Source organism: Rhinoraja longicauda, chromosome 1 (genome assembly GCF_053455715.1).
Source record: "Rhinoraja longicauda isolate Sanriku21f chromosome 1, sRhiLon1.1, whole genome shotgun sequence".
NCBI classification, from domain to species: domain Eukaryota; kingdom Metazoa; phylum Chordata; class Chondrichthyes; order Rajiformes; family Arhynchobatidae; genus Rhinoraja; species Rhinoraja longicauda.
In genome coordinates, this window is record NC_135953.1 from 85033394 (window position 1) to 85048945 (window position 15552).

The 15552-nt window shown below is 40.1% G+C and overlaps 1 protein-coding gene across 1 annotated transcript in view; it reads left to right on the forward strand.

Annotated features, from left to right (window-relative positions):
- Positions 1-15012, forward strand: part of col25a1 (collagen type XXV alpha 1 chain) — a 231415-nt gene extending 216403 nt beyond the window's left edge. Inside the window, exons 36-37 of the mRNA XM_078396380.1 lie at positions 6441-6479; positions 7663-15012. Coding sequence (XP_078252506.1) covers positions 6441-6479; positions 7663-7665 — 42 coding nt within the window. The 3' untranslated portion in view covers positions 7666-15012. The remainder of the gene's footprint in view (positions 1-6440; positions 6480-7662) is intronic.
- Positions 15013-15552: the final 540 nt, after the last annotated feature.

The window sequence follows — 15552 nt, forward strand, 5'->3', positions numbered from 1 at the left end:
TAACTGTACACGGGACTATTAATGATAATTGTGTGCAATGAATGATGATATTTGAACATGACATGTCCTACAGTACAATGTTAAAAGCCATGTAAAAATATTTTGCAGTATCATAGTACACATTGCAAATAGAATAGTATGGCATAAATCCCAAATGCTGACATTTACCAGTGAAGCTATATGATTGCAGAGACATTTGAGAGAGATGGTATCTGTTTAACTGAATGGTAATTTGATTATCACTGTACCTTACTTGGTGCACGTGACAATAAAAGACCTTTGAAACCTTTGAATCCTTTAATCACATGTGACAGTACCAGAATGTTAAGAATGAATGAAGACATCTATACTGTCGAGACACTTCCCATATCTGGGTGTTTGCTGAATAATACTGAGTAAAGCCTCCTGTGTCACTTTCCAGGGATTACGTCATTCTTCTAATTTCCCTGGAATGAATCCCATATATTAAAAGTAAGAATATATAAGGAGTCAGGCAACAAGTTCCAGTTATGTAATTCTCCAATCATCTGAAAGCACTGTAGGAATAGTTGCAATTTGGTTGCCGATTCTGGCGCCAGGCAAAAATTCTGCTTGAGACGTGTCAGTGCAAGCATTTAGGAAGACATAACATTTCAGCCTTTCTTTGAATATGAGCCACTTCTAAAGTGAGAATCCCACTCATGTGCAGATGAGAAGACAGTTCTTCACCCAGATAATGAATAATCTTTGGAAGAGGGCAGAGTAGTTTCAGCCATTGGTGATATCAGGAATGAAAGTGATGTTTTTAAATATTAAGGGGTCTTTGCTGGGAAATGGCTCCAAAAAGTTGTGAAGCAGAGTATGCTTTCGAGGGACATACATATCTCATGGACCTTTGTGTTAGAAAGTGATTGTGGAGAGACCATCCAGTGAACAGAACAACAATAACTAGAGCTTGGCTTAAGAATGCTTCTTCCTTTGAGGCCTGCTGGCAATGAGATTGAGGGATTATGGGGTAAGTATTGGAAAGTAGCACTGAACTGAAAGATCAGCGCTGATATTAATAAATGGCAAACCAGGCATCAAGGACCAAATAGTCTATTTCTGCTTCTATTTGTTATTTTATTAGGTAACCAAACACCCGGGCCATTTAAACTAAGTAGGTAAGACTATCGACTCTCATCTATTATAAACCTACTGACTCCAACAGCTATCTAGAATACACTTCTTCCCCGCCTGCCTCCTGCAAAGGCTCTAATCCCTACTCCCAATTCCTCTGTCTACGCCGCATTTGCGCCCAAGATGAGATGTTCCATACCAGGACACTTGAGATGTCCTCATTCTTTAGGAAATGGGGGCTTCCCTCTTCCATCATAGATGAGGCCCTCACTAGGGTCTCCTTGATATCCTGCAGCTCCACTCTTTCTCCCCCTCCCCCCAGTCCAACAGGGACAGAATCCCCCTTGTCCTCACCTTTCACCCCATCAGCCATCGCAAACAGCACATAATCCTCTGACATTTTCACCACCTCCAATGGGATCCCACCAATAGCCACATCTTCCCACCTCCACCCCTTTCCGTTTTCCACAGAGACCGTTCCCTCCACAACTCCCTTGTAAACTCATCCCTCGCCTCCCAAATTACCCCCTCCCCAGGTACTTTCCCTGCAACCGCAGGAGATGCAACACCTGACCCAATACCTCCTCTCTTGACTCCGTCCAAGGACCTCGACAGACTTTTCAGGTGAGTCAGAGGTTCACTTGCATCTCCTCCAACCTCATCTACTGTATCTGCGGTTCCAGTTGTGGACTCCATATATCGGCGAGACCAAGCGCAGGTTCAGCGATCGTTTCGCTGAATACCTCCGTTCAGTCTGCCTGAACCTAACTGATCTGCCAGTTGCTAAACACTTTAACTCCCCTTCGCATTCCCACACTGATTTTTCTGTCCTGGGCCTCCTCCATTGTCAGAGTGAGACCCACTGCAAATTGGAGGAACAGCACCTCATATTTCACTTGGGTAGCTTACACCCCACTGGTATGAATATTGACCTCTAACTTCAAGTAACCCTTGCTTTCACTCTCTCTCCATCCCTCCCCCTTCCCAGTTCTCCGACCAGTTTGACTGTCCCTGATTACATTTTATCTCTGTATGCTATATTGTCACCTTTTCCGAGCTAACAATGATTTATTCTACATTTTCCTTGAATCTCATTTCTATTGATGTCCCGTTTTCACACCTTACACTTCCTTATCTCTGTCTCCCTCTTCCCTGACTCTCGGTCTGAAGAAGGGTCTCGACCCAAAACATCACCCATTCCTTCTCTCCAGAGATGCTGGCTGTCCCGCTGAGTTACTCCAGCATTTTGTGTCCATCTTCGGTGTAAACCAGCATCTGCAGTTCCTTCCTACACAAGTATGGCAATACCCCAGGTAGAGCAAGATCCATGAAGGTGCAGGTGGAAAGTGTGTTGTCCATTTTACGACAGGGGAAGGGAGCAGGAGAAGAATCAAACTGATCTTCCCAATGAGGGCACCTCGCATTTCCTACATGAACATGGAATTTCCACATGGATTTTCCAGATCTCTCGCCACTTTTGTAATGTTTCTGACACCCTGCAATTAGAGGTACAATTAGAAATTGAGAGAGCTCTCGGCCAGCCTATTGCCCAATAGCTGTGAGCATCGGCCCTCCTTTAATGCATGAGAATACTACAGTAAATTAGAAAACTGCATTCCATCTAAGTAAAAGTATGATAAACATAAGCGGAAGCATCCATTCACCCTATAATACTGATTGGTGCAGCCATAAATTCATTCATGGTTGTTTTTCTCACCGTTTAAATCACCTAATAATGAATGATCATGAGATATCTTTTGCATTCTTATTAATTCATTCTCAGGGTGTAAACATCGCAGGCAAGGCCAGCATTTCATCCATATCCCTTGGAAAGTTGCACAAAGTGCTGGAGTAACTCAGTGGGTCAGGCAGCATCTCTGGAGAACATGGATAGGTGATGCTCGAGTCGGAATCCTTCTTCAGACTGAAAGAAGGGTCCCATTGTCACCTATGCTGCCTGACCTACGGAGTTACTCCGTGTCTTTGTGTCCCTTTGTGTAACCTGTGGTTCCTTGTTTCTACTGTCTTGGGAAAGTATACAAGACAGCAATCTTAAAATCCCAGCAATTTATGTGGGGAAAGTTCCCCACATAATTTATTTATTTATTTCAAGAGGACTTGTACACAAAAACAGGGATGTAATGTTGAAGCTCTATAAGGTGCTGGTAAGGCCACATTTGGAATATTGTGAGCAATTTTGGGCACCATATCTGAGGAAGGTTGTGCTGGCCCTGGAGAGGGTTCAGTAAACTACCAATGAAGACAGATTTGTGGATCCACGACTTTCCCTCTTGAAGTCAACAATCATCCAGACATCTCTTTGGTCTGGCTGACATTGAGAGCAAGATGAATGGATGATGTGATTGCATCAGAGATGACACAGAGGAGTTTATGGGATTTTGAGAGGAATATCTGAGGAAGGATGTGCTGGCTCTGGAGAGGGTCCAGAGGAGGTTTACAAGAATGATCCCAGGAATGAGTAGGTTAACCTATGATGAGCGTTTGTCGGCACTGGGCCTGTATTTGCTGGTGTTTAGAAGAACGACCAATGAAACATACAGAATACTGAAAGGCTTGGATAGAGTGGATGTGGAGAGGATGTTTCCACTTGTGGGAGAGTCTAGGACCAGCGGTCATTGCCTCAGAATTAAAGGACGTTCTTTTAGGAAGGAGATGAGGAGTAATTTCTTGAGTCAGAGGGTGGTGAATCTGTGGAAATCTTTGCCACAGAAGGCTGTGGAGGCCGTCAGTGGATATTTTTAAGGCAGCGATAGATAGATTCTTGATTAGTACGGGTGTCAGAGGTTATGGGGAGAAGGCAGGAAAAGGGGTTAGGAGGGAGAGATAGATCAGCCATGATTGAATGGCAGAGTAGACTTGATGGGCCAAATGGCCTAATTATACTCCTATTCCTTATGACCTGATGACAGAAATTACCTTGGAATATGATGTTGATCTGGGGCATCAATCCTGTTCCTGACTTAATAAAATAACCTGAAATATCATATTACATATAAAATGTGCCTATAGAGGTTTGGGAGGGACAAACTAATCATCATCTATTATCCAATATCCTCCCTGTATTACTTGGTTCTATTAAGGCAGTCCCATGGGATTGATGATGGCTTTGTTGTGGAACCTGCACATTCTGCAACAGGTGGAGCAGGAGATGCTTCATGGAGCAGGTGGATTGGTAGCCAGGGAGACAATACACTCATTCTGTTGTTTATATTAGACTGCGGTGTGCTCTCAAAGCATGGACCCTTTGCCACCTGGTATTCTTCTTTTCCACATTCAGCTGTCATGGGCTGCCACGTGTCCGTGGGGGTGTTCCACATATTCATGGAGGCTTTAAGTGCATGTATGAATCATCCTATCCACATAGCAATCTCTTCCCTTGACTGATCTCAGAAGAGAGTGTCTATTGAGGGAGTCTATTGTGGGCAAACAATGTAGTCTGTCCAACAGAGTGGACGAGGATTGGCACAGTGCTGGAGTAACTCAGCGGGTCAGGCAGCATCTCTGGAGAAAAAGGATGGGTGACCCCTAGGAAGAATCCTGCCCCAAAACATCACCCATCCTTTTTCTCCAGAGATGCTGCCCGACCGGCTGAGTTACTTCAGGACTTTGCATCTATTTTTGGTATAAACCAGCATCTGCAGTTCTTTGTTTCCACAGAGTGGACTAGGACTTCAGTTCTGAAGATTTTGGCCTGAGAGGAAAGTAACATTGGCTCATTTATTCTACCCCTGTATTTGGAAGAGTTTGCAGAGATGATGTTGCTGAAATCTCTCTTGTGAATTAGGGAGTCTGCTGTCGATAATCGCTGACTTTGTCAGGCACACAGGAGGGTAGGGAATACTTTCCATGATAGACCATGAGGTTTGTGCTAGGTTTCAGGTCTTGAAGGACTGTGCTGGAACATGAAAACATTGGTGAGTTTCATCATTGATTTTTGGCTTTCCTAGAAAGTGGCTCCAAACATTTGCAAAGCAGTCCATATTCTCTAGGATCTCATGGATCATTGCAGTTTTGTAAAGGGTGCAGAGAGGGTTTGCCAGGATATTGCATGGACTAGAGGGTATAAACTACCAGGAGATGTTGGACAGTTGGATTGTTTTCTTTGGAATGCAGGATATTACGGGGACACTTGATAGAAGTATATAAAATAATGAGAGGTATAGATAGTGTAGTCAGTCAGAACCTTTTTTCCAGGGATGAAAAAATCAAATATTAGAAACCATTGCTTTGAGGGGAGAGGGGCAAAGTTTAAAGGAGATGTGCAGAGTGACCTTTTTACACAGAGGGTGGTGAGTGCCTGGAATGTGTTGCCAAGGTTGATGATGGAGGCAGATACGATTGTGGCATTTAAGTGGCTTTTGGTAAGGCACATGGATATGCAGGGAATGAAGGGACATGGAATATGCGAAGGTAGATAAGAGATGGTCTTGGCATCATGTTCGACACAGACATTATGGGCTGCAGGCCCTGTTCTTATGCTGTACGGTTCTATGTTCCATGTTGTAAGTGAATGTGGAAAGGCCATCCAGTGAACAGAATGACATTGACTTAGAGCACGGCATCAGGATGCATCTGTATTACAGCCTGCTGGCAATGAGGTTCTTTATATACATATTTTTTTTAAGTCCTTTTATTATGTAAAAAATATATTAAGTTGATATTTTAAATCACGTAATTCACGTAATTTCTGTGTTCTTTTTGTACTGTGAATTAATTACCGAGGTCACAAATTTTGATCCAATTTCTGCATTTGAGTAATTGACGACATCATCATGTACACAAAATATCAGGGATGTGACACAGGCATTTGGATTATTCAATGCCAAAATGCCCAATGGAGATGCATTTCATCATGAAATGATTCACATGCTTCTGTACAATCCCCAAACCACTGTTCCATAAGATATTTATGCATAAGAAATGGGTGAAAATCTGTTTCTTTGCAATCCAATTTCAAGCTTATTATTTTTCCATGCAAATATTTACAGGCTTACTATTAAGTCTATGTTTAAACAAAGTATATTTTGCGAGCTTGGAGACCAAGATTTCAGTCGAAGCTATTTCGTCTTGACAAGATTATTAAAAAGCAGCCATAAATTAATTAATTGAAATGCCATTTCAGATATGTTAACACAGCAATGTGGAAATTGTTGAATAATGTTCTATGGGTAGAAACAACTATATATACTGAACTCCTATAGCAATCGTTCGGTTAATAAAGTTGTGTTCACTGGCATAGAGATTATTTGGCAGGAATACCTGCCCTTGCTATTCTTGATTCTCTGTGCAATAGTCAAAGCCTTTTGTTTTGATTAAAATAGGGTCTGGATGGATTGCCGATGCCAGGATGTTGGCAGAAGGTAAGGAAAGCCTGATAGTTATGGAATTATTTTAAGAGAAATGAACAATTTTACATTAACCACAATTATCATATTACAACAAAGTCCTATTATTCATATTGCTTATCATTTTGGGGGGAAATTGTTCATAATTATAGTGAGGATTGCAAAATACTGGTTTAAATATGCTGAAGTCAATTATTTTCCAAAGTGTTATACAATGCCTCAAAATGGTGTTGATCACTTCACTATCTGATAGCACTACTGATCAGGCGGGTGACATTTCTAAAGGAGTTTCCCACTACGATGCTGAAGTACCTCCTTGAAACAGGTAGCAGCCTCATCCCACTGAAAACAGGATGATAATGACATAGTTAGTCCCCTGTCTAGTTCTAAGGACTGTAAATAGTGTGTAATGTGCATATATGGTCCATGTGATCCAGTCCAGAAATTGCAGGAACAAAACTTTTCATGTTCTTGGAGTGCTGGAAGGAGAATTCAATTGCAGCTCACTAGAGAGCACATTGCATTGAGGAATGCTGCACTACCACTTGCGTTTTGTTACTTGTGCCCCTTGATGAGAATAAACCATTGAGACTTTGCCTCTTTGCAATTGAATTGATAGCAGATCAATATGGTGCACCATTGGGAAAATAGTCGAGGCAATCAGAGCAAGTGGGTTCAATCAGCAATGTTAGCAATGTCACTCTTCCTGCGTTACTTTTCTGGGTGGCTGGCAGGCTAAAGTGTGACAGACTGTGGGGAAAGTAATATACACCAGAATTGAGTGAATGCAGTATTCTTTGAGGGATGTGGGGCTGGAAACATTTACAAGGATCGGGATTCAAAAGACTTCAAGTTTTAAAATCAGGAACTGGGTGGATCAAGTCCTATGTAATCTTCCTCTGAATCCAAGGCTTTCAGTTGGAGACAGTTCTGTCCAAATGCTATCAGAATATGGCTCTCTTAAAGTAGGACCCACACATGCAACTAAACAATTCAAAGCCAAAGTGGGGAAGTTTGGGAAGTGAAAGATGTAGATTCTCAATTTTTAAGCCAACTTATTGGAATCATTTTATTTGAACCCCTTTTTGTTTGCTCACCTCAGAATGTGTGTTGGTTAATAGAAATTAATCATTTGTAATTACTAATCTTCTCATGTACGTTTTACTTAACATGTGTGTGTTTTTTGTTTTTTTTGCAGTGATGAGTCTAACACGAAAGCATGAAGTTTGTACATAATGCTCCATATTTTGTATTTATATAGTTGTAACAGCTTAAAAAAAAGTCAAGAAAAAAGTCATACGTAGCTGCTTCTGCTTCTTTATAGTAAGAAGTTAAACATCGTACATTGACCGACAGAATAGTTCTGTCGGCGACTCATCGTGTTAACAAGAACAATGTGGGAATGTTGTTCGCCAGTGCTACCAGTGAGCTTTGTCTCACCTTGTGCATTTTGCATGGGCAAGTGCCATTGATATTTCTCAGACCATCATATAAGTGTTACCAAATAGACTAAAGCAGATCAATACTGTGGAATGTCATTGGTTGTTTCCTTGTAAATAACTTTGCCATTGTTTACAATCTCCGACTAAAGTTCCATCACTGATTTTCCACCGTCGTATCTGTGAAGTGCATGAAATGCTTGACCAGTGCTAGATGTGTGACCACTTCAAACGCAAACATTCTGTGCAATCACACCTGCGGCCGAGGCCTCTGAACTGTCTTTTTTCTTTCTCCATCTAAAGGGAGGAAATCCCTGGCTCATTGCCAGAAAGAAATAATTGAAATGCAGAGGAAAAGGGGTTTGAATTTGCAAAAAAAAATGGCTAACCTTCTGTTGTTCAACATCCTGTGTTGTGGATGAAGTAACCATGGCAGCATCAGTTTTTTTTTTGTTTTGTGCAAGCCAGCTCAGATGGATGGCAGAGTGACTGAGTTGATGATTCAGTGCTCCAAGGGCCAGTCCTTGGCTAATGCACAGACAGTGACTCTGACAGCATTGTGTGACCAGGCTGGAGCATGGCATGTTTATCATTCAGAGGATTTGGAAGAATAAGTGGATTTAACGGATTCCATAAAGGAGCAAGAGACTCTTCCTCGTGGAGCAGAGACATGTCAATCCTAAAAGAGACAAAAATAAAAGGAAATAGCTTTTGACTGAGCTTCGATACCGGCCACAAGATTGTTCAACCCAAGTGGGAAATTTAAACTGGCTCCAATGGATAATTTGGAGTTGAAAGGATTTAGAATCAAATGTCTAAAGCATCTTATGAAACACTTTGCAACTGTTGCCAAACAGTGGAGAGATGCCGAAGGTATTATGCATGACAATTAGGAAGACTCCAGCGTGGAAGAACAAGGGTGTTTGGATTTTAATTGAAAAGCTCTCTGAAGCATATGACCCAGAAGCTTTATTTTAATGCATTGACAACAAAAACCTTTTGTGCCTCAACTATTCAATACTTTATACATTTGTCTTTCATAAATGCAAACCCTAGTGTTATATTTAATGGGAATGTTGCCATACGAGGCATTTTATGATAATCTCTCTTCTTGACTATGATTTATTATTGTTCTATACTTTACTGTCTTTAGCACTTGGTTGCTCTAGACATAACTTTTGTTTTGATTCAAGACAGGTCTTCCTGCAGAGTCCCCTTTGCGCCGATGCTGCTACGACAGGCAGTTTAACTTCTTGCATACTTTTATTGAGCAACTGCACCTATTGATTTAAAACTTGGCATCAACCCTGTGTTATGTTTATCTCTGCATCCTTTTGTTGGTACTAGCATATGGCATCTTATTTCATGGTTAGTGCCCAATTGTGTATCAGAAAACCTGGGCTTTAAGAAGTCTGAAAGTTTCTGAGATGGGAAGACAGGTTTATTATTTTTTTTAAAGACTTCTCTTAGCATATGCATTTTTTTGAGGATAGTAATTCCAAAAGTAGTATTTCATTTCCTGTGCGTTAATGTTATACAAGCATTGGTCATTTAGCTTGTAGGTATATTCTGACGTTGAGTTCTAAATATAAGTACCTGACCCCGATCAAAGTCAATGGATGCATTGTTTCTATCTTCCCATTCTTTTTTACTAAATTATATCCTTCATGTTCTACAATTTTAATGAACGATTAAATAATATGTCCATTGAATGTCTACTCCAACAAAAGGATAGAGACCACAGACCATACTACGATGTAGCATCTACTTTGCTTTACTTGATGTGGGCAAAAGGTGAGGCAACTGTATATTATTAATGCTAAGACCAAGTCCTCACATTGTCACCAACATCATTACGCTGCTTTGGTTGCATATGGTTTATCTTTTGATACATGCCAAGTATGAATTATATGTCTCTATTATGTATAAAATGTCAGTTATGTTTTATTATCTAACTTTAACCATTCCGCATGTTCGTAAAGCATTTTATTATAAAATGCACAGTCACGACAGTGGTTCATCAGACCAGCATTTTTTTAAAGTGTCAGACGAAGGGAATATTTTATGCAAGCTTTCTTATATATGTAAATATATATATTTGATTGTTGTTGTCCTGTTTAAAGGCTCAAATGCACAAATGAACTGCTGTTAAGTAACATTAATACATTCTTCAGGTTTTTTTTTCCTGAATTAAATTCACATCACACTGCAGAATGGCTGATGCCATTAACTTAGCTCATGAAAAACAAGTTGGAGATATTTCTAGTGCAATCTTTCTGATTTGGTTTTACTTAGATTCTCATACATTAAATCATTTTGCTGCCTGGTTCTCTAAGCAAAATGATATGAACTTTAACGAGATAGTGTTTTTTATCAATCCTTGGAACAATTTCCTTTCCCTAAACATTGCCAAGTTGTTCTCGTGTGTTGTTCAAATGTCCTCCTCGATTATATTAAAGTATGAACCGGTGTAAAGATCCAATGAGGAGGATTGGTTCTAGATATTTTCCTTGCAAAATAATGCATGCAATTCTCTTTTTATGTGCAAAAGACAGGAAGGCAGCATTAAAACATTTAAATAATTGAGGTTAAAGATATCCTTGTTGGTTGATTGATTTAGACAACTTTGTCTTCCAATGTATGACAGGGTTTGTCACAATAGTATATGTAAAGATTCAATGAGAATCACTATCATCCAGTCCTTGCACAATAATACATGTGTACAACAGGTGTATTTTTATCCAGCAAGGCAGGATCTTTAAAAACTTACACTATTGAGGATAAAGCAATATCCTGCATAGTTTGGTGATTAATCCATTTGAGAGGACTCAGTCTTCTGTTGTGCTATACTTGTATTTCTATTGAACTTTCCCCAATTTGGCAATCTGATACGAGCCGAGGGATTCTCCAATGATAGATTAAAAGCAGTAAAACATCCTTTTTTTGTGTATACTTACTGCAAAGGTATTATTTTATACTCTGAAAATTGCCATTACTCTCTGTTTGTTATTTCACCTGATATAAAGTATTTTAGGCTGAGATATCAACTGTAACAGAACTATTCACTCTGGTTTATTATGGTAATAATTTGTGTTAAACAATATTATTATTAATACTGCTCTAAGGTTTTAATGTAATTACTGATGAATGTGTCAACAAAGCAAAGACATAGTACTTGGCACATGAATGGCAGTAAAATAACAGATCCAAATTCATAAATGCAACAATACTGTCCAAATGGTTTGAAGAGGCCACAGAGAGGTGGTATGCTCCAATATCCTGCTTCTTGAAAAAAAAATCAGTTTATTGAATTCATGTTGACAATTGTGTAAAAGCATAAGGTTTGCAGAAACCAAGAATATTAAGTAATAAAAGAAAAACAATTTAACAAATTTCCAAGGAGTGTAGCCACTTACACTCTCCCCTGTCTAAAATTCTTTCACACTGTGTGGCCATCTGTTTGTTTCATGCATGGACCCCAAAATGTCGAGATTAATGATGCATTGATGTAACCCACATATAACGTAAACAAACACAACATTTTGTAGTTATTTGAGTTTTGCCCATTAAATGACATTTCCATTAAAACACTTTGATCTGAAAATGCCAGAGAATAAGGAGATTTTTTTCCAGTCCTGTACTTCGGGTGTAGATTTTACAGATTCACAGCAGAAGGAAAGAGTGGACCCATCACTGTACGTCTCAGAGCTGTTATGATACTACAGTATTTTAGTGTTTTGTTAGGTTATCCTCACAGGTTTGAAACAGGCCCACGTCTAACATAATGATTATCAGGAGGCAGGACAAAGTGATTCAAACGTCCCACCTCGCTCCCTTGAAGTCATAGAGTCATAGAGTGATACACTGCGGAAACAGGCCCTTCGGCCCAACTTGCCCACACCTGCCAACATGTCCCAGCTACACTAGTCCCACCTGCCTGCGTTTGGTCAATATCCCTCCAAACTTGGCCTGTCCATGTACCTGTCTAACAGTTTCTTAAACATTGGGATAGTCCCAGCCTCAACTACCTCCGGCAGCTTGTTCCATACACCCACCACCCTTTGTGTGAAAAAGCTACCCCTCAGATTCCTATCAAATCTTTTCCCCTTCACCTTGAACCTGTCCTCTGGTCCCCGATTCTCCCACTTTGGGCAAGAGATTCTGTGCATCTACCCGATTTATTCCTCTCATGATTTTATACACAAGTCTACCCAGTAAAACACTCGTGAATATTTAGTGTATTGAAGAAAGTACATATTTGTGATTAAAAAAAGGACTGCTGTCAGACACGTAGAGACAACATGTGTACAGTGCAGGTGAAGGGACTGCAGGTTTGTTACAAAATCCAGTCATCTTCCGGCATTTGACTTCATCAGATGATATCTGTTAATGGGTGGGGGGCACAGTAGTTTTCATCGGGTATCTCCTGCAGTTCCTTCTTACCCTGCCCAGTCAATGGAGCTCCACCAGGATGATTTATATATCCTCGATGCTCCTCACAGGAACAGTGCACCTTGGCTGCATTGTATGTATCAGGTAGCCTGATAGGAAATCTTTCATCATCCAGTGAATTACACTGATGTCCAGCAATGCTCATGGATACCTATACACAAGACTTGTTACTGAGGGTTATAATGTGCCCAGAAGCATTACTTCTGCTTCTGTTATTCATAAAGGATAGGGAATAAATATAATTATGCTCCCATTCAGTAAACCACTTGCACTGGAGATTGATACCGCAGCCTGCCCAGTAATCATATTTTTAAACATTTCCATGAGGTAAAGTGAAAAAGTAAGTCTGAATAAAGGTCCCACCCGAAACATCACCTATCCATGTTCTCCAGAGATGCTGCCTGACCTGCTGAGTTATTCCAGGTCCTCCTATCTCTGGCACATAGGACCTTCTGCCCTCCTATCTCTGACACATAGTATTCTATATACCTATTATTTCTCAAGGTGCTCTGACACACGACTGCCAATTGGAATTACACACAACATTATTATTTCCAATTTATTATTATTTCCAAGTTCCTTTAAACAAGTTTCAGCACCCCTTTCATTGCATGTTCACGAAACACAGTTTTTAATTAATGTGCTTCAGCACTTTCTGTCTGCCTTCTCCAACAAAATAAAAAGTTGACAATGCCAAGTCTGCAAAAGGGGCTGATGAGAAAAAAAAGCCAAATTTACCAATCCTATCAAACACATATAATGCGGTAGATGGTTTAGAGATACAGCGTGGAAACAGCCCCTTCGGCCCACCGGGTTCGTGCCGACCAGCGATCCCCGCATATTAACACTCTCCTACATACACTAGGGACAATTTTTTACATTTACCAAGCCAAATAACCTACATACCTATATGTCTTTGGAGTGTGGAAGGAAACCGAAGATCTCGGAGAAAACCCACATGGTCACGGGGAGAACGTACAAACTCAGTACAGACAGCATCCGCAGTCGGGATCGAACCCAGATCTCTGGCGCTGTAAGGCAGCAACTCTACCGCTGCGCCATCATGCCGTCCTGTTGCTTGTACTATGTGTTTGTCTTTGCAGGGAAGCCATCTGCTTCAGCAGTGCAAGCATAGTAGTAAAACATGGGCTTTGCTAGAGTTGAATGTCATTTTGGTGAAATATTTAAAATGAATGTGTTTTAATGTATTTTTGGTATACATAATATAGGCATGATTTGTATTTTCTTTCTTTTATTTTCACTGCGATTATCCTTTTTTCCACAGTTAATATAGTCTAAAAGACAGAAATTGTCACTGTCTTTTGAATGTAACAGGAAATAAACGTCAGTTTTTAATTTCAGGCAAGGTCATGCCGTAATCTGCTGCTTCAGCTGAGGTGGGATTGATGTTGTGCATTTGAATGCAGCAGATGCAGACATAAAAAAGGGTAAAGTTGTGGCTCTTTGGTCATTTCAAAAGCAACATAATAAATTTAACATCTTGCTCTTTGTGTGCATTGACTCTGATGGCATGATGAGGAATTGCAATAATTAATTTGTTTTTTACTCATTTTAGATCATGTGTTTGAACCACATATATAGGTGACTTTTTTCATTCTACTTCAGTGGTGTTTTTGTATATTTCCAAAATGTTTTAATATTAAGAAGTTGACCTTCAGAACTATTTTTACAAAATGCTTTTTTTGGGGGGGCATAAATTATGTGTGACTCTATTAATCACAACCATTCATTTTCTTTACTGGTATTTCTCTGGGGTTTTCTGTTTCATTGTACAACCTTCTGCAACTCATGGGGAAAAGTGCTCTTGCTGTTTGCTGCTGCTGACGATTTCAATATTGTTGCATGAAGCACTGAAGATGCAAATGCCTTTTTTTGTAATAATCTGACCACTGTGTGGTCAGTTATGCACAATTTTTATTTTGTCGTGGCACATTAGGGAGTTATTTCCGAGTGGACTCAAATACTGAAATAGCCTGTTCTAATTCACAGAGGAAAGATAGCTCCATTGTCAGTATTAGCCACTTGACAAGTGTGCACCACCATAGATGCTGTTGGCTGGATTCGCAAAGTTTACCAGTGCCATTTTTGTGATCTTATTCCTTTCGTTTAAAATATAATTTTAAAAATTACATTGCTGGCTTTAGACGAGAACATCAATGGTTCATGCCACCTGCCTAGTTCTGGTCCTATCTGTACATTACTACTCTCAAAACCTTCGACTATTTAGGAAAGGTATTATTCTGGCATTGTACAATGCAAGGTAGAGAGAGAGAGAGCAGAGAGCAGAACAAAGCTACACACACTAGTAAACTCAATTCACATCCTGTCCAACTTTGTACAAGGGTCATTTGCCTTAACAGCAACATTTTCACATTGTACAGAAAAGTCCAACAAAGAAAGCAAGTGCTATTATATCATCTTATGGCTGATTTATACATTTGATCATAGCTGAGAAATAACAGGAAATTGCAAGTACAGTATTGAAATGTTTCAGGGAACGTTTAGAGCACTCAAGGTTTTAAGTCAGTTTGTTCAAAGGGAAAAGATGGTCTTCATTAGTAAGGAATGTCACTTTAACAGCAGTCAAAACTTTTTTTTTCAATTGTGAACCACACCAGTATTTTGGTCTTTTAATGGTATTGCCAGAATAAAACAAAATCTTGGTGTACCAAATGAGTTGTTGGATTAAATAATTTATTTTAACTTCAATATGGCCAGTATACACCTACTTTGTACCCCAAAGCCCACATCTCAACGAGTTATGAGCCTGCCATGATTTTGAACTCTCCTAATGTTGACTTTGCCTCTGTCTCCGGGCCTTTTACTCTGGAGGGAGTACAGAGAAGGTTCACCAGATTGATCCCTGGGATGGCGGGACTTTCATATGAGGAAAGACTGGATAGACTGGGCTTGTACTCGCTGGAATTTAGAAGACTGAGGGGGGATCTTATAGAAACATATAAAATTCTTAAGCGGTTGGAGAGGCTAGATGCGGGAAGATTGTTCCCGATGTTGGGGGAGTCCAGAACCAGGGGTCACAGCTTAAGGATAAGGGGGAAGTCTTTTAGGACCGAGATGAGAAAACATTTCTTCACACAGAGAGTGGTGAGTCTGTGGAATTCTCTGCCACAGAAGGTAGTTGAGGCCAGTTCATTGGCTATATTTAAGAGGGAGTT